Source organism: Pseudonaja textilis, chromosome 1 (genome assembly GCF_049901715.1).
Source record: "Pseudonaja textilis isolate UNSWEBS1 chromosome 1, rPseTex1.2, whole genome shotgun sequence".
NCBI lineage: Eukaryota > Metazoa > Chordata > Lepidosauria > Squamata > Elapidae > Pseudonaja > Pseudonaja textilis.
Genome location: NC_141990.1, coordinates 318,811,919 through 318,832,268, shown reverse-complemented (window position 1 = coordinate 318,832,268; position 20,350 = coordinate 318,811,919). Strand labels below are relative to the sequence as shown.

Sequence of the window (20,350 nt, the reverse complement as noted above, 5' to 3'; positions counted from 1 at the left end):
CTCCAAGGTCCCTTTCAGCCCTATTGTTCTTTATTCTGTGAAGATTGGACAGACAAAAGGGATGTAATAGCTGCTTAGACCTGGTGAAAAGACCAAAAGAAATCAAATAACAATTCATTTAAAAACCAATGAAAACAGGTAGTTTTATCACCTCATATTGGCTGGCCAGGTGTTCTGTAATTAAGGGAGGAGGATTTGCTTGATACATCTCTTGAAAGAAAACAGTGTCGCCACCTTTCCTATTAACTCGGTCTACAGTGTGATCAACCAAAGTTGTGACGAACAGATGTTGGAGAATGGAATGCTTCCTATCATGTTTGACAGATAATAGAGATGTTAACGTAAGATAGCACCAGACTCTAGGACCTCATTTGATTGATCAGTTGGAGCACACGCAGGAAGAATTTAAAGACTTGTATGTCTGCCCTTAAAATAATCTTGGAAAAATTTTGCCTAAGTAAATCCTTGTTGCACTACTCCAATTGACTGTTATGCATGAGAAGCAATAGTTCATTCTGTAATGGCTAAAAGGCTGTCTGGAACAACTTACATATAGATTTAAAAGATGTTTTCATTTTCTTTCAGCATATTTTATATGGCACGCTATTCTTCAAGCTCATTATAATGCTCTTCCAGACATTCTTGCTCAGATAAAATGAGGCATTCAAACAATATTTAAAATGCATTTTACAATAATACAAAGCAAGAACTGAGGAAATGATTTATTAGAATTGAAGTACTGATACTGTATAAGAGGAAGAATGAACTGACAAAGTAATGACTGGGGAGACAGAAGAAAGAATGTTGGATGTTTTAAAGCATAATACTTGGCAAATTTACTTAGAAGGTGACTATCTTAATCCAATGGGCCACACTCTCAAGAAAGTGTACTTAAGGTTTAGCCTTGAAAAAGGTCCATGATGAGAGGGATTGAAGAGGTATGTAAGAATAGAAGTGAAGCTTGGGCTGACAGCAGTGACATTCAAGATTTCACTTGTAGAATGATATATGTTGAAATGTATTTTCATAAATGTTGAAGTGTTATTAGTTACAGAAGTGAAGAACAACTGTGAATGACCTGGAAAGGAATAATTGTAATGAGACATCTTAGCCATGTAAAGGATGAAGCCTATATAGAAATATGGGCAATTGGCAAAAGGAATGGATGAATAGAGAATAGAATAGAGAATAAGAGAGTTGGAAGGGACCTTGGAGGTTTCTAGTCCAACCCACTGCTCAGGCAGGAATCCCTATTCCATTTCAAACAAGTGGTTGTTCAATCTCTTCTTAAAAGCTTCCAGTGTTGGAGTATTCACAATTTCTGGAGGCAAGTTGTTCCACTGATTACTTTTTCTAAGTGATGCTATTAAAAGTACTGTGTTTAAAGGTTGCAGCATTTCATAGTTAATAGATGTATTTTTCTACGTTTTTAGAAAGTGTTGCCAAACATAAGCCTTTTGCCCTCTTACTGATGATGGAGTTCATTGAAACTGCTTGAATTTTTTTATAGTGTTATTTAAAATAAAAAATAATAGGTGTGTGTATGTATATGTATGCACATATGTATGTGCATACATGTAGTTAAATTATGCTTTAATGACATAATAATAACCAATTTAGATTATTTTAAAAAGCGACTAGGGACATCCAACCTTGATAACTTTAAGACCTGTGGACTTGAATTCCCCATGCTGGCTGAGGAGTCCATAAATTTTAAACTTGCCAAGGTTGGACACCTATGGACTATGTAAAACTGGAAATCCAAATTATTGGTAAGATGCTGCTGATTTTGTAGTGGAATAATATCAAGATTCACAGGCTTGAATAATTACCAGCTGCTGTGGAGTGACAGTGGAACAGTTGCCTCCCTGTATTTTTAGCTTCCAGAACTGTTGGCCCCTGAACCACATAGGATGCAGCACTGAGAGGGTCTCTTCTCTGATACAGCAAAGTTTTTCTTATGATCTATATTAGTATGGTAGTGATCCACATAGTTAAAATAATTTATTAATCTGCTTCTGTACTATTGATAATTTAGAAATGAATGCTGGAGAGAGAGAATCAGTGTTAGTCCAGAAAATGAGTGTGTGCCATAAAATGTTTAAGAAATGGAGTACGCATAATGTAGCATGGAGAGGAAATGAGAAAGAATTGGAGGTATTGAGTAGAGAAATTGTGTGGAAAGATGAGCAGTAGTTTAAAGCCAATAATAAAAGAACTGAATAGTAATTATTACATAGTTTTATCCTGTTTTTTCCAAGGAGTTTAGGGTACTATTACTGTAATGGCATTATCTCTCTCTTTGTCCCCCCCAACTCCCCCTGGTTTTCACTCTAATGCTATTCTTGTAACAACTTTGAACAGTTGGGAATATGGAAATGTGTAACTAGGACCACCATGTATTCAGATTCTTGTGCTGTTTTTAACCGCAGTCTATAACTAGCTGCAGCCATTTTGTGAATTGATTTCCCTCATGGCAGTTAGTTTGTGAGGGTACAAATGACACTTTCACAAAAATCTTATGCCATCTAAGCTAAAAAAATTGGAATGTATATGTATGTACATACATTTTAGTATTTTACTGTTTATAGAAATTCCTGTTCAGAGAGCTTAAAACTTAATGTGTATATGTCTCACATAACTCACCCATACACTCAGGTGTAATTATGGTGTATTTGCATAACCTGCTTATCCCTTATTAATTAAGCCATGAGTTACTTAGTGACACACTGAAGCATAGAAAGACATCCTCACTGGATTTGCATAGCATACTATTAAAATGTCCAAATTCAGTGTCACATCATACCAACCTAAGAAACATGCAGCATACAGGTAGTCCTCCGCTTAGGACCACAGCTGAACCCTGTGTTGTTAAGCAAGATATTTCTTAAGTTGTTTTTGCCCCATTTTACGACATTTCTTGCCACAGTTGTTAGGTGAATCACTGCAGTTGTTAGTAACAAAGCTGAATCCGGCTTCCCCATTGACTTTGCTTCGCAGAGAGATGCAAAAATCACATGACTCACGACATTGCAACTATCATAAATGTGAGCGGCTGGATTTTGGTCGCGTGACTATGGCAATGCTGCAAAGGTCATAAGTGTAAAAAACTATCATAAGTCACCTTTTTCAGTGCTGTTGTAACTTCAAATGGTCACTAAACAAACTGTTGTAAGTTGAGGACGACCTGTAATAAGGTATGAGACTCAGGGTCCGTGACCTTTATGAGTGGTAAGGTACATGCCTGAATAGAGATTTGAACTTGGGACTTCAGTCCCACACACTTATGATGTATACCGGAGATCCATGGGGTGGAAATTTAACAGATTGTGGATTGTTTAAAAAACTGATTGATTTTCATGGGAAACTAATACTCTGGTTTGGCTATAGGAAGGTATTTAATTTAAAGGGGGCTGCAAAGTATAAGTAAAAAGGTAAAGTTTCCTTGCCTAGTCATATTCCGACTCTAGGGCATAGTGCTCATCTCTGTTTCTTGGCTGAAGGAAGACAGCATTGTCCGAAGACATTTTTGGACAACGCTGGTCATGTGGCAGCACGGCTGTATGCCGAAGTGCACAAAATGCTGTTATCGTCCCACCGAAGTGGTACCTGTTTATCTACTCACATTTGCATGCTTTCGAACTGCTAGGTGGGCAGGAGCTGAGGCAAGGAACAGGAGCTCGCCCCACCGTGCAGCGCTTGGGTCTTGAACCGAGGCTGTCTGCTTTCTTTAACCCTTATAACCATGCAGATAAAAATGGGTACAGTATGGGAAGAAGGGCAGGGTGCTGAATATGTGAGTTGCTGATGGCGGGAGATATGTGTGCCTCATAATAAAATTGTTCAGATTGATATAGCAAAAAAGTAGCGTCTGTTGAGTGTATTTGGAGGAAAGAATGATGAGTTGGCAGTTCTGAAATGCTTAGGGGGGAACTTATTTTATAAGGAGCGGTGATACTTAAAGAAACTGAGGTAGATTGGTGGAAATGCTGCAGATTGGTGGAAATGCAGCAAATGATGGATGGCTGATTATATAGTGTGTCCTTTCAAGAGCTGTGTAAATGGATCAGGAATGTACATGTACATATTTGTAATGCCGAATATTATACCAAAAGGACTGCTATAAGCGCTGGGGTTCAGATCAAAGAAAGGGTAGTGTTCAAAGACTTCACTGAAGGTGCGTGAATAAAATGTAAGGAGAATTGTGTGTGAAAGAGGAATCAGAACTGTAGAGAAAAGAAAAGCAGGAGAAACAATGCCCAAGGAAAACTGCCCCACTTTAGATACTTTTATCATTTTTGTTGAAAGATTTTACCTAATTAAAAGATAACCAAGAACAAATTATAAAAAGTGGAGAATGTAGAAGAGAAAGAAACAGAAGAGAAGAAAATTTAAAGCCCCTTCCAATCTTCATTACAACAATTACAAATTTTTATCTTCTCCCACCCTTTGCTGTTTCTCCTTATACATATTTAAACCCCTTTAACTAGCAAACTCCAAAATCTCCAGTTTATTTGTGTCCATTTTCAGCAAAACATCTGTAAAAGGTTTCCAGTCTTTTATAAAAAAAATACTTATGGACTTTAAACAGGATATATTCTAAATGGGAAGAGAGGGGCTTCTGGAACCTAAGAGCTAGGATCTGGGAAACACCAGGATACAGAATTTACTGTCTATCTTCTATTCTTTCATTTTTTTTTCTTTTTCCTAAGGGATATTTTCCCTTTATCCAAATGGACTATCCCCTGTCTTTTAAAATAAAAAATGTTTTTTTAAGATGATAAGTCAACAGATTCCTATTAAAAATAGTATCTCTAAATTCTGCTCGATTTATTTTGAATAAATATGCATAGAATTGCAGGTACGGTAAATGTAAAACTTGCACTGAGCTGGGATAATAAAGATTCCATTTCATTGCAGAGAAGGACCTCCTAATTATTTATAGCCTGAGACTTGGAGAGGTTTAATATTAAGACATTTTGGTTTCAGGGATAAAGCTTAACCCAGTGGTTCCCATTTTGAAGAGAACCTTCATGTTAACATAATTTAGGTGTCTTCTAGGGTCAATAGGAGATTCCTCAAATAACCACTGACATGGAAATGTGTGAGGAAAATAAATGAGAGGGAGATAGACCTATAGAGGTTTTTGATACCTGTACTCAAACATTCTGTGCATATTAGACTTCGTTCTTGCCTGCATCAAAGAGATTTATTTGGTCAAGGTTTGTCTGTGAGTCTTCTGTTGAGTAAGTGAGTCCCTGAATAAAGGGTTAAGTGTCCAGAAACTGGAGGTTTTTAGTTGTATCCCTGTGAAGTGTGACATTCTCTTTGTTTACAGATTTTAAAGTCTGCGTAAATAAAAAACACATTGTGCAGATTACAACAGTTTAAAAAAATGAATAATAATGTTAATCCTTCCCTCAATACTGCTTAACTGAGTTTGAAGCTCAGTGAATTTAAACTGCCGTCCGTAATCTTGTAAATGCCACAGTGTAGGGTGCTGTAATTCACAATTACATCCGCAAATAGCATGTTGCTAAATGGAAGCAAAGTGTAGAGGTGGAATGGCATGTGTATGGGTTAGCAGCAGGGAGAGAAAAAGCCGAGGAGTTTGTTTAGTAAATTGTTGTGTGAGTGAAAAAAGGGCATGAAATTGTCTTGAACGAAAGGGGATTTGGAAGAAGCTACAATCAGATGAAATAGGCAAGATTGAGGCATTTAGAATAACAGAAGGGGATTGTTAAATGCATCAAGAAAAAAAAGGAAAATAATCCCAATGTACAGTACATTAAAAAATTCAAATAGAATAAAAAAATAAAACAGAATATATATTGGAAAGCCCTATCCATATTTTGTTTAGTCTGCTTGGAGAATTTCTTCTTTAGATTGAGAAAATCGGCATTCCTTATAGCCAACACTGAATAATAGAACCCAGCCTGGCAGAGAACTAAGAAAATACTGAACAGTCTTCAGTACTGTTTAATACTTTAAGTCGAGGTAGATCTCGACTTAAAACCACAATTGAGTCCAAAATTTCCAGTGCTAAGTGAAATAGTTGCTAAGTGAGTTTTGCCTCATTTTTTTTTTAAAATAAAGTTTTATTTGGGTTTTCACACACAAAATACAAGTAAAACGTCTTTTTTGAAAATAGGATGGTCCCGGGTTGAACTTCTTTATACAGACACAAAACTCAATTTCATGCTCCTTTTTGTATTCTGTTCCATATCTTATACTATTTTACATTTTCTATATAGTTTTTCCCCTCTTTTAATTTTCTCAATTTTATTTTGATTATCTCATCTCAATTCAAATCACTATATTTATACTTTTGTCTGTTCTGTTTCAATTTCATATTATCTTTTCTCATTAAACGAATTTTCTCCTGTAGTTACTAATTGGACTATGACACATTTATATCTTTTAATTACATCCATTCAACTCTTGTTTAAACTTCAATATATACCTTAAGTTTATGACCTTCAATATAATACATAATACATAACTTCCAATCGAATTCTGCTTGGCACATTCTTATAATACTATATTCTTTTTTTAAAAAAAGAAAGATTGTAAATATATGTAATTATAAACCCTCATTCCATTCCAGTTCATTTCTATCATTAATAATCATTAAAACCATAACATCTGTAACACTTCTTTTCAATTAAATATCATACTTCCTTAAAAACTTATAATCTCCATAATTAATTTTTCCCCTATTTCTCTTCACATATGTTTTATAAATCATTAAATATACCTTTTGTTACATTTATTTATTGACAAGCATTCCACCGAATTACGATAGCTATTTTATCAGACATTTTAATCATACATTGTTTCATATTTTCTAAAAATATTTCTGCTTCTAATATAACCATACTATCTTTTGTACCTTTGCAGAAGACCCTGTTTCTCTATATTTTGCTTCTGTCCTTTATAACTTCTTTTCCTTTCTTTCTTCCTTCTCATCTTCTCCCTCCCCTTTTTACCCCGTTGTCTCTCTAGTTCTAATTCTCTCTTCTGCATTTCCCTCTTCTTTTGCTTTCTGATTTTATACTTATTTTTCACTCTATTTTTTTTTGGAGTTGTTTTTCCCAATCTTAAACTTTCCATTCTCTTTCTCCCTGTTCCTTTCTTTCCCCCATCTAAGATTACTTGTTCATTAAAGATGGCTTCTTCTTTGTCGCAATCTTCTTGTTCTGCAGGCATTTCTTGTTGTTTCTCATAATTCCAAATCTCCATTTCTAAAAACTGAAATACGAAGCCAAAAGAACCTCTCCCTTCTTGTGCATCTTCTTTGTACTTTTTAAGTTCCATTTTCAGTTCTTCTAAAAGTGGAGCCATTTTAAAAAGTTTTAAACAACCACCCGATCGATTTTAGTCATTCAAAACAATAACCAAGAATCCAGAAATCATCAAGTAATCCAGATAGTCCCGAGTTATATCTTCTTATTTCTTTTTCGACTTTCTGTTCCTGGGGTTTTTGTTGTGGTATTTCAGTTAGAATGTATCTTTTGGAAGTCTTGTTGAGATTTTGCTGTAAGTTCTTTTTTAATTCCAGGCAGTCTCCTCCCTTCCAGATCGTGCCCTTTTATTCTTCCTCTCTCCTTTCCTGTTTTCAAAAGCTTTTAATTATCCAGAAATCTTTATTATATCCCTTTGACTTTTTATTTTCAGCATTAAATGCCTATTGATGTCAAAGTGGATTTTTTTCCAATTTCTTGCTTAAGTCTCTTAGCTGTCAGTATAGGAAAAGGAGAAAACCAAATCTTTTCCCTTTTCTCTCTCCTTCACAGCTTCAAAATCTTCTTTGGGAACAATGTTGTTAAGTTTAAATTCCAGGGTACCTTATTTGTTGCTTTTGCTGTTTGACCCGGTCAACTAAAATTTTCTCTTCTTATCTTCCTCCTGCACATTCTTTTCTGGTTGAGTTCTTCTTTGTGGTGGCCATTTCTGACCACCGCTACAACTGCCTTCAGGAAAGGGAGTAATGGCCAGCTGGGGAGGAGAGATGCGGCTCTCCTTGACCCTGCTGGCGGTCTCCCCCCTCTTCACCACCTCTATGGGGTGGCTTAGCCCTGAAACCAGCCGGCTTGGGGCGCTCCAGTGGTGAGCACGGATCGAAGCCTCACAGAGATGAGGTTTCGGTCTGTCGCTGAAGAAGCTCAAACCGGAAGTCGGGTTTTGCCTCATTTTATGACCTTTCTTGCCACCATTGTTAAGGGAATAATTCACTTGTTAAATTAGTAACATGATTGTAAAGTGAATCTGGCCTCCCCATTGAGGTTGCTTGTCAGAAATTCACAAGAGAGGATCACGTGACCCCGGGACACTAACTGTCATAAATATGAGTCAGTTGCCAAGCTTCTGAATTCATGGGGATGCTGCACCAGTCATAAGTGTGAAAAACAGTCACAATGGTTGTAAATCCAGAACTACCTGTACAAGTAGTACCAATTTTACAACAGTTCGCTTAGTGACTGTTTGAAGATACAACGGCACTGAAAAAAGTGACTTTAAGACCATTTTTCACACTTACGACTGCTGCAGCATCCCCATGGTCATGTGATTTACATTCAGATGCTTGACAATTGACTCACATTTATGCCGGTTGCAATATCCCGGGGTCATGTGATCCCCTTTTGCGACCTTCTGACAAGAAAAAACAATGGGGAAGCCAAATTCACTTTACGACCGTGTTACTAACTTCACTGAATGATTCCCTTAACAATGGCAAGAAAGGTCGTAAAATGGGACAAAACTCACTTAACAAATTCCTCAGTTAGCAACAGAAATTCTGGCTCAATTGTGGTCTACCTGTATATAAATTTGGGAAATTGTGCCAGCCAGGTGATTTTCCTACAAATCATTCTAAAACAGCCTTCGGGCTTCACCAGCAAATAGTAGGAATGACCGTGCTGCCTCACTCCGTTGCATACCGTGGCGTATTACGTAGATCTGATGTCTCTCACCTTCTTTTCCCTTAGAGCACACCTTGTTGACCTCCAGAAAAAACTGGAAGAACTGGAGCTGGATGAGCAGCAGAAGAAACGGCTGGAAGCTTTTCTCACCCAGAAGGCCAAAGTGGGAGAACTGAAAGACGACGATTTCAAGAGGATTTCAGAACTGGGAGCTGGCAATGGTGGGGTGGTCACCAAAGTACAACATAAACCCTCAGGGCTAATTATGGCACGGAAGGTGAGACCGGGTAAGGGGGAGAAAAGGACCGCTCGTTTTCAGAGCATGGGCTTGGGCACACAATCAGAGCAATGAACCGGTCAAGTGATGGGACTGCAAATTGCAACTTTTGAGTTGAGCTTTCAAAAAATGTGCAGTATATGGCCATTGGGGCTGGGATTCCCATTACTAAGCGGTGTGGTTCTAAAGCCATCCCAGGTGATCTCATTAACTAAATCTCACAGTTGTTAGAAGAGGCAACTTCCTGCTGGCTTCTCACAGAGTTAGGGGAAAAGCTAGCAGGAAGTTGCAAATTCCAGGCATGCATGGGTCTGGGAGCAGATATGGGAGACCCAGTGAGAGAAAGTGCATTGACCAGCACAGAATAAGCACAGAGCAGCCTGGGGTGGGGTGGGTTATGCGGGGTGAATGGAGACCTACCCCCGCAAACTTGCAATGTTTCCTACTGGCTTTCCCATTTCCTCTCTTGGGGGAAATGGCGATCATGTGACCATGGGGCGCTTGTGACCAGTGCAAACCAATTGCCAGGCATCCGGATAGCAAACTTGAAACTGCAGGAAGGCTGGGGCAGTTAGAACCCCAAGGACTAATTCAGTGATTTTGTAGCTTTGAACAGTTGCTGAACTGTCATAGGTCAAGGACTACCCTGTTTCCCCGAAAATACAACCTACCTTGAAAGTAAGTCCTAGCTTGATTTTTACACGTGTGCCAATGTAAGCCCTACCCCCCCCCCAAAAAAATAAGCCCTAATTAAGATCCCACCCACTCCAGAGTGCAAGGGTAAAAATTAAGCTAGGGTGGGGGTGGGGGTGGGGTGGACCTGCCCTACTACTTACCTTTGGACAGTTGAAGCCAGACCTGGCACACCCCAATACCTGCCTTGCTGGCCCATTTCTTCTGCAGCCAGCAAGGCTGGCAAGGCTTTCCTGAAGGACTCTGTAGCTGGATCGATCCAGAGGCTGTTATTGGCTGCAAAGGCCTACAGGAAAGCTTTGCCGGCTGCAGAAGAAGTTCCTAAAGGCCTCTGACCACGAAAAAGAGGCTTGGGATGACACGTGCAAGTGAGGTTAGTCAGTGGATAACTTCCCCTGAAAATAAGACCTGGTGCCCTTTTTCGGTGGCAAAAAAATTATAAGATAGGGTTTTATTTTGGGGAAACACGGTATTTTTAGACTCCTTGACAGTTTTCATATAGGGCAGCCAATCTCAGAAAAACAAAAAACCTTGCAAAAATGCATGACTGGAAACCCAAAACTGAAAAAAAAAGCCAAGCACCCAATCACCATCCAAAGGGGCTTAACCCCAATCATGCCAAAGGAAAAGGGGAACAACCGGGTCTTTAAGCAAGTTGTGCGAAGTTAGAAGGAGGGGTTCTGTGCAAATTCTCCAGGGTGATATAATTGATGCTGCAATAGTTGTAACTGTGGAAAATGGTCATAAGTCGCTTTTTTCAGTTCCACTGTAACTTCGAACAGTCACTAAACGAATGATTGTAAGTGGAGGACTACCTGTAATCTGGAACTTGACTCCTGATTAATGAAGTGGATCGATACAGGAAGTCCTTGACTTATGACCACAATTGGGCCCAACATTTCTGTTGTGAAGTGAGACATTTGTGAAGTGAGTTTTGCCCCATTTTTTGACCTTTCTTGCCACAGTTGTTAAGTGAATCACTGCACTTGTTAAAGATAACACAGTTAAGTGAATCTGGCTTCCCCATGGACTTCGTTTGTCAGCAAAAGGGGCTCACATGACCCCTGCGGGGTTGATAAGTTAGTGACATGGTTGTTAAGTGAATCTGGCTTCCCCACTGATTTTTTTTTTTGTCAAAGGTTACAAAAGGTGATCCCATGACCTTGGGACACAGCAGCGTTCACAAGTTTGAGTCAGTTGCCAAGCACCTGAATTTTGATTGCATGATCATGGGAATGCTACAAAGGTCATAAGTGCAACAAATGGATCTAAGTCACTTTTTTTTAATGCCGTTGTAACTTCAAAACGGTCACTAAATGAACTGTTAACTTGTATTAAAATATTGCAACACTTAGAGCCTCATCACTACGAATGTGAGGTCCTTGTTTTAAATCCAGTTTCCTGGATTATCCTAGACAATAGTTCTAGTTCCCTAGATTTCTCCTCGTATCTACAGAATTTTATTTAAGGATTTGCTTCACCCTTTGCTAGAGACGACTTCATTTGATGACGAAAGGTTGTGGCTTTCTTGGCAACTTTAGAGTGTCTTTTTTCCCCTCCTTTACTAATCTTTTCTGCTATTCTGACATATCCTGGCAGTTCCCCACCCAGGTTCAATCCCATTTAGCTTTTCACAATCAGGCATCACTTCCCAGTTGTTATCTGGATCTGGATCTGACCCTGCTAGCCTTTCATAAAACTCTGAAGATCTGACTATTTCCACGGGAATTTGGGTCAGGAGGCTAGGCGAGCCTTACTGATGATGTGGCCCTATGATTAAGGTGTCATGTATTCTTATTTTTAATTGCTGGTTTTAATATTTGTACGCTGCCTAGAGTCACTAACCCGAGGTGGGCAGCTGTGTAAATTTATTTAAATAATCTTTTTCGGCACAAGATTCCATTCTTACTGATACTGCATTGATGCCTACTTAAACAAAGGCAAATGTGAAATTCCTTTGGCTTCTAACTACAGGTATTTCTCAACTTACAAACATTCATTTAGTGACCAAGCAAAATTAGAATGGCAATTTAAATAAGTGTCTTACAATTAGTTCTCACGCTTATGACCATCGCAGCATCCTCATAGTCACCTGATCAAAATTTGGATGCTTGACAACTGGCACGGGTTTATAACAGTTGCAACATCTTGGGTCATGTGATCGGAAAAGTCTTTTAAGTTTGCTTAATGACCACATGGTTCACTTAACAATTACCGTGATTCATTTAACAATTGTGGCACATAAGTTGTCAAATCAGGCGTAATTCACCTTTATTCGCACCTCAGATTCTGGTCCCAATTGTGGTTGTGAGTGGAGGACTGCCAGTAGTGGCTTTCAGTCCATGTCCCACCCATAATTGTAAAAAAAATAATAGATACCTCTTCTTTGAGATGGTGGAAAGTATTTAGATGGACTTCTCTTGTCTCTGAAGCACTGTGATAAGAGAAGCTGAAATTCGTCTCTAATTTTGGCCATGGTTTTCTGATTTGGCTTATGTGACCTGTTCTCATGTGAGCGAGAAGAAAGATCAAAGAGAAAAAGACAGGAAGGAGAACTAATAGGGGCCTAGCGGCCTCTTTTTAAAAATTTTGGTGCTTCTATCTTCTACTTTAATGGAAGAGAAAGTTTGATGATTGGTGGGATGGATATTACCGTATAGTCAGAGCTATGGTCAGTAGTAATTATGGCTGTGAGAGTTGGACCATAAGGAAGGTTGAGCACCAAAGAATTGACGCTTTTGAATTGTGGTGCTGGAGAAGATTCTTGAGAGCCCCTTGGACTGCGAGGAGATCCAGTCGGTCAGTCTTAAAGGAAATCAACCCTGACTGTTCTTTGGAAGCTGGAGCTCAAATACTTTGTCTATGGAGATTCTCCGTCCTCCAGGTCATGGCTGTCCCAAGGGTGCTTTTTCAAGAGGCAACTGGACTTTCTGGTTTTTCTCGGAAGACATTTTGCTTCTTATCCAAGAAGCTGAAGCGAAATGTCTTCCAAGAAAAAAACAGAAATTGCCTTTTGCAAAAGCATCTTCCGGACAGCGTTGGGAAAGACCGAATGCAAAAGTAGAAGGGGATGGTTAGTGTCATCGACCCAATGAACATGAGTCCAGGAGGCAACGGAGTGCAGAGGAACCTGGTGTGCTGTGCCCCTTGGGACCGCAAAGAGTCAGACACAGCAACAGCAATAACGAAGGGTGGATATCTCGTACCTTCTTCCTATGGAAGATAACGCTAGCAGGTTGGGCGGGTGATGGGTTTGCTCTCCTTTGCAAAATTATACATCTGGTACGGAAAGAACATTGGTGCAGCATAAGGCTTCAACTCTTCCGTGAACCCTCTTCCATAAATTGGTTTCGGTGTTCCATTCCTGAGCCGTGCAAGCGTTCCTATGGTGACTGCTTCCTTCCCACTTTTCTTCTGCTGTTGCTTTTCTTTTTTTTTTTCTTTTTCTTTTTGCACTGCTAAGTAGGTTATACTGCATGCCTTCCCGGGTGCAGAATCATTAGCAAATGTAGAGCTATAATTGCAGTCCCATAGCTCTCGGTTATCGAGCAAGGGTGTCTGCCAATAGCTTTTAAAAGGCCAGAAGCTCATCTCTGGGCCTGACTGGGCAATCGTAACACAATACAACCTGGTCTCTTAGGTGAATGAATTGTGTATTGCAAAACCCTATTTCAAAACTTGCGTCTTTTTATTTTTACGCATATTCCTGTTTCTAGGATTTTAAAGTGTTTTTTTTTTAAAAAAAAAATTGATTTATTTCACTGTTGGGTGACCTGCCTCGATGTATGGACAATGGCTGAAATACAATGGATTTTAAAAAATGAAAGTATAAGTTTATAAGGAAATATATTTCTTATAATTAATAGAAATTGCCCAGATGGTCACCAGAACATTAAATTCTGTTTAAATTGCAAAATGTGTTTCTCAGTTGCAAAAATGACTTGCAGGAAACAGTCAAATTCTAAGGGCTTATTTTAGTCTGATCTTTTGAATTCCATAATGTTAAAAAATGGAAGATTTTTTAAAAAAATCTTTAAGCAAGCTGGAGAAATGCAAAATGAAACATTGAATCAGTATCAGTGTTTTGGAATCCCAGTATAGATTTAAATAAGCCTAATCTATAGTAAAATCAGAAGCTGCTTTTTCGTGTGCAAATAGAGAATGCCAAATCTTGCAGTCTATCCATACTTTTTTTCTGGCTGTCCTCTATACACCATTCAAACGCTTTTGTCTGTTTGTAACCTTCATTTAGCCAAAACGGTGCATGATATGACAACAGTTTTTGAATCAATGTACCTCAAATGTACTAACTTAAAGAATACGTACAAAGAATGTGAGACTCATGATTTCTGTGGAATTGAAATTTCAAGGATCTCCAGATCACAGTTATACTCACAAACTTGTTGCCACTGCAGTGCCACCTTGCTCAACTGCATTCACGTGGTTGTGTTCTCCAATGCTTCCTGCCAACTTCTCACAGTCAGTGGGGAAGCCAGCAGAAAGTCAGAGATTGTTCTCTTCTCTTGTTTTTTTTGCTTGCCCTGAGTCATTCTGTTGATCTCTTTAGTTAAATGAATATTTATAAAAGGATGGCCCAGTGAGTCATAAGCAGTCTATTCCCTTTCAAAATGTATTAATAGTCTAATCATCAAGGCTGTTGATTAATTTAAGAAAGGTTTGTAGTGACTAATGACTAATAACAGTATTTTGTCAGTAGCAACTGAGCCTTCTAATACTGGTTTATTTGCATGGGACTATTTCATAATAAACTGCGCTCATCAAGCTAATGTAGGACTCTTCCCAGTTAGAGGCATGGTGGCTCGGGCTTAAAAGATGCCGGAGAAGCTCTGTGCTCTGGCGGTTCAAGTCCTACCACCGTGGGATGGAGTGAGCTCCCGTCCCTTGCCTCAGCTCTTGTTCACCTAGCAGTTTGAAAGTGTGTAAATGTGAGTAGATAAATAGGTACCACTTCGCTGGAAAGGCAACAGTGCTCCTCCGTATTTTGCTGCATGCTCTGTGCTGTGGCGTCAAACTGGCTACGTGACCACAGAAACATTTTCAGACAGCACTGGCTCTCAGTGGCCTAGAAAAAGAGACCAGCGGAGTAAAACCCGCAGGGACACCGTTATCTTTACCCACTGTGAAATCTCAAATGACAAACTATCTGTGGCACATCTTCAGATTCGGCCTTTTAAAAAAAAGCGGAACATGCCATTATATTAACAGCATTACATTACAACTTTTAATTTCTGTTAGCAAAGCATTTTAAAACAGCAGTGATTTTTTTTTCCCCTCCAGGAAAGACGTACGGGCTTGACTGAGTCACATCCAGCCGTTTCCCCCTAACTACCTTTCCCTATGAGTAATAAGGGTAGAACCTGTGCCTGCTGTTTATTGGTTAATGTAGAGCTTCAATGGCCTGGAAGAATAATAATTAAAAATGAAACAATTTAGCACAAGTAAAATAGTTTCATGTTTAAGCTACTGCCCCATAATGCTATAAATTAAAAACATAAAATACTTTCAAGCTGGAATGGTACGGTTTGGAAAAGTTTTCTCAAAGGATACCAGAATTCCCAACTGGGTTATTTACTGTTCAACTGATTCCCAACTGAGTTAAGCTTTTGTCTAATTAAATCCCAGTGGTGAGATTCAAATTTTTTTACGACCGGTTCTGTGGGCGTGGCTTGGTGGGTGTGGTGTGGCTTGGTGGGCATGGCAGGGGAAGGAGACTGCAAAATCCCTCTTCCCTCCCCACCCCTCTAACCTGCTTTCCAGCTCCGTTCTCCTGTGCAGGGCAACCAAAGAAGACTCAGCCGATCAGCTGGGACTCAATGGGAGGCGGAGAATAGATGGGGATGGCGGGGCCAGTCAGAGGCGGGATTTGCCGGTTCTCTGAACTACTCAAAATTTCCGCTACTGGTTCTCCAGAACTGGTCAGAACCTGCTGCATACCCACCTCTGATCTAGTCCATATATATCTGGGAGGCTGAGATGTGCAGAGGCCGTACCAGTGCTGGTCTAGGAACTAGGCGACTGTGAGTTAGATACCAGTCCTCCCTACCATGCCTAAGATGGGCACAATTGTTTCTGGAGCTGTTCTGCGCTGTCTCCATCCTTTGATGTGTGTGTGTCTTTCTCTCTTATTCCCTCCACAGCTGATTCACTTGGAGATCAAGCCTGCCATACGAAACCAGATCATTCGCGAGCTCCAAGTGCTTCACGAGTGCAATTCTCCGTACATCGTCGGTTTCTATGGCGCCTTCTACAGCGATGGGGAGATCAGCATTTGCATGGAGCATATGGTGAGGGCTTATTCCCTGTGCAGAACAGGACTGATTCAGCATCAAAGGTTCGAAGGGAGCTTGCTTACCAAAGCGTCGGTGACGGGGAGTCAATCCACTTGTGGCCCCAACTGAGCCCAGAATTTCCATTGCTAGGCCAAACGTTTGTTCAGTGAATTTTGCCCCATTTTAACCACTTTTTTCTTGCTGCTGTTGCTAAGTGAATCACAGCCGTTAGTAAATTAGTAGTTCCGTGAAACTGGTTTCCCCATTGGCTTTGCTTATCAGAAGGTCACAATCGGGGATCGCGTGATACCCCGGGGCCACTGCAACCGTCATAAAAATGCAAACTCAGTTGCCAAGCATCTGAATTTTGATCACGTGACCACGGGAATGCTGCGGTGGCCATTAGTGTGAAAAACGGTCATGAGTCACTTTTTCAGTGACTTTCTAACTTTGAACGGTCATTAAATGAACTGTTGTAAGTAGATGACTACCTGCAGTATTCTAAAAGTTTCTTCTCTGCTTTTTGTGGCATCAATTGCAGGTCTCTATTACCAATAACGACCCACTTTTTTCCACAGTATGAGGAGAATTCTTGATTTATTGGGATTATTGGCTAATCTTCCTGATTTTTGCTACCAGATTGCTTCAGATACTGGCTTATCAGAAGAACAAGCCAAAAATCCACTCCAGATGTAACATAAAAGCAAGCAGACTATGAACTGAGATACTATATTTTACTTAACCTTCCCATATTTAATCCCGATAAGAGATCAAATAATTGAATATTACCAAGATAGTCGGTTTATTTGCTGATGGCTGCTTAATTGTTTCCTACTTTGGGAAATATTAGTAGCCAGTGGAAATCCCAGCCAAGATGATATTTATCCCCTTAAAATGTATATTTATGTATTTAGATTTAGAATTAGAATTCTTTTATTGGCCAAGTGTGATTGGACACACAAGGAATTTGTCTTGGTGCAAATGCTCTCAGTGTACATAAAAGAAAAGACACATTCGTCAAGAATCGTAAGGTACAACAGTTAATAATAGTCATAAGGTGCAATAAGCGATCAAATCATACTAGGAAACAGTCGATATAAATCGTAAGGATAGTGGGAGGGGATGGGTGATGAGGAGGAGATTGATAGATTCAATTTGATTTTGATCCCACCTTTATTATTATTATTTATGAATAACTCAAGGCAGCAAACATACCTTCTGTGTTCCCACATCAACAACCCTGTGAGGTGGGTTGGGCTGAGAGAGAGGGACTGGCTCAAAGTCACCCAGCATGTTTTTCATGCCAAAGGACTATAACTCACAGTCGCCTAGGGTCAGTGCCTTAAAAGGAATCTGCAGTGGTACAGCCTCTACATTTCTCTTGTTCTTCAAGCTTGGAAGACGTCAGCTTTCTGCCATTGGACAATAACCTGGGTGCCAGGCAAACTGAATATTATAACAGGAAAAGGCACATGAAGTAGTACATTTAGTCCTCGACTTACGGCCACAACTGAGCCCAAAGTTTCGGTTGTTAAGGGAGGTATTTGTGAAGTGAGTTTGCCCCACTTTACGTTTTTTCTTACCACAGCTGTTCATCACAGCTGTACAGGTAGTCCTCAACATACAACCACTCCTTTAGTGACCTTTCAAAGAAAGTTACAATAGCATTGAAAAAAAATGTTTTTCACCCTTAACGACCATCGCAGCAACCCCATGATCGAAATTCAGACCCTTGGCAACTGGTTCCTGTTTGTGACGGTTGCACAGGTCACGGGATCGCCTTTCTGGCAGGCAAGCGTCCATGGGGAAGCCAGATTCACTTCACGACGGCCGTGTGTCAGGGTTCCAAGTGACGTACCCATAGCAAACAAAACTCCGAGGCAGGTAGATTCTTCAAAGGAATATTGCCTTATTGGGTATATCATATTGGCACAGACCTGGTGAAAACTGAGGGAAACTTCAGAGTTGGTTTTCACCAAGTCTGTGCCAATATGATATATGTTTGTGGAAAGGGAAAAAACTTTTACTTTTGTTTAGGTGAAAACCTCACGTGGGAACCTTCAGAGTCGGTTTTCATCTTATTAAAAGTAAAAGGGTTTTCCCTTTCCCCAAACAATCAGTCACAAGGTCCAATCGAGGTGCTCTCTGGTTGCTGGGTAACATCACTCTTCCTCTCTCCGACCAGGTGTGCAAATGTCCTTGGTTCCCAAGAGAAAGTATTTTGTTTTGGCTACAAATCTTTATTCCTACCTCTCTAGCCCTCGGCTCCAGTGTAGCAATACTGAAGCGACAAAATGGCTTCAGTCGGGTCAGCTTCAGGGTTGACACAGTAATTCACTTCATGACCGTGGCAAGTAGGGTCATTAAACAGGACAAAACTCGACTGTCTTAGCAAGAGAAATCTTGGACTCAGTTGTGGCCCTAAGCCAAGGACTACCTGCAGTAATTTCTATTAGTCTGTCTGGATCGCTGTCTTGACTAGCGATTTTGAGAAATATGTTAAATGTCTGTTTCATAGGATAGAGGTTGATCTGAATTTGACTTCTGGGCAAGGCCGGTCTCTCTTGAGCATGGAATCAGTCCCCGGGGAAAATGTCGTCTCCTTGCTTGTAGCACAAAGTTGATGCTGCCATCTGTTGACTTAATTCTAAAACTGGCAGAGTCCCTGGAGTTTATCTTTTCAAAGGCAAAGCCACTTAAGCACATTACGACAATTGTAGGCAGCCTTGCCAGCTTCTTCAAGAGGCCCAGCAATGACTCTTGCCATGTCTCAAGAGCCACTTCCATGGGATATCTTTCTAGGGCACCTCTTTAGTTCCTCTCCTGGAAGCAGGTGCTCAAACCCTAACTGTCTGAACGGTTGGCTCTGGGTATGGATTTTGCCTCTTGACAGTTACGTCCATACGGCTTGGAAAAAAGTAAATGTTTGCAGAGCATTGTCCACAACAAAAGGAGTGGGGAAAACTGACCTTTTATGGTAAACATTGCGGGGGGGTGGATTAAAAGCTGCCCTTCGATAATGCTATATAAAAGGAGGCCTGATGGCAAATTTATTTATTTGTTTATATGTCTATGGAGATTCTCAATCATCCAGGTCATGGTTGTCCCCAAAGGTGCTTTGTTCAAGAAGTGACTGGACTTTCTGGTTTTTCTTTGAAGACATTTCACTTCTTGTCCATCGTTATTTATGTATACCTCTGTTATTATTTTTTTCAAATAGCTCAAAGTGGCAGAAACATTCATCTTCCTCCCACAACAATAATCCTGTGAGGTGGATTTGGGCTGGGAGAGAGGGCCCAAAGTCAGCCAGTTGATTTTCATGACGAAAGCAAGACTTGCCTCATTTTGTAGCCTGATGCCTCTTAACTGCTCAGCCCAACTGGCACATAGAGGCAGTTCTCAACTTAATGGAGCCTGCCGATTACGGTCGTGAGTCCATATAGTTAACATTTCATTGTGTGTCACTCAAGAGTCGCTTTCTGAGGGAGACCGGCAGTTCAGAAAGGTGAAAAATAATCAATAAATCGTGATAGTTGTAAAAGAGGTTACCCATGTGATCAACCTGATTTTTATCACCGTTTTGTTTTTGCAGGAGTCATTAAGTGAATTCTCTGGTCGTTAAGTGAACCAGTTGTCCACTATAGGGCATTTTTTGCCCAAAACTGAAGGATGCTTTTTGACAAAAACGTTGCTACTTGCAATCATGGGACTGCAGGACACTAGAAACGTCCATAAATGTGGGTCGGTTGCCAGGTGCCCAGAATGCAGTTCACATGACTGGGGTGGTTCTTGGATTTTGGAATTAGGTTGTAAGTACCTTTGGGGAGGAATCTGATGTAATTTTCACCATAAGTCAGGGGACTACCAGTATAACACACCTAAGCATTGAATTTCCCTGTTTTAACTGTCTTACTTAGAATAACAGAGTTGGAAGGGGCCTTGTAGGTCATCTAGTCCAACCCCTCCTGCCCAAGCAGGAGACCCTACACCATTTCCGACAGATGGCAGTCCAATCTCTTCTTAAAAGCCTCCAGTGGTGGAACACCCACAACTTCTGGTGGCAAGCTGTTCCACTGGTTAATTGTCCTCACTGTTTCTCCTTAATTCCAGGTTGTTTCTCTCCTTGATTAACTTCCATCCATGGTTTCTTGTAGTCAGATTAACAGAGT

General features: G+C 40.2%; 1 protein-coding gene across 1 annotated transcript in view; it reads left to right on the top strand.

The window, feature by feature from the left end:
- MAP2K2 (mitogen-activated protein kinase kinase 2) overlaps positions 1–20,350 on the top strand; it is a 44,981-nt gene that overhangs the window by 1,484 nt on the left and 23,147 nt on the right. The window contains exons 2-3 of the mRNA XM_026721518.2: positions 8,988–9,198; positions 16,050–16,196. Of these exons, the coding sequence (XP_026577303.1) occupies positions 8,988–9,198; positions 16,050–16,196 (358 nt within the window). The remainder of the gene's footprint in view (positions 1–8,987; positions 9,199–16,049; positions 16,197–20,350) is intronic.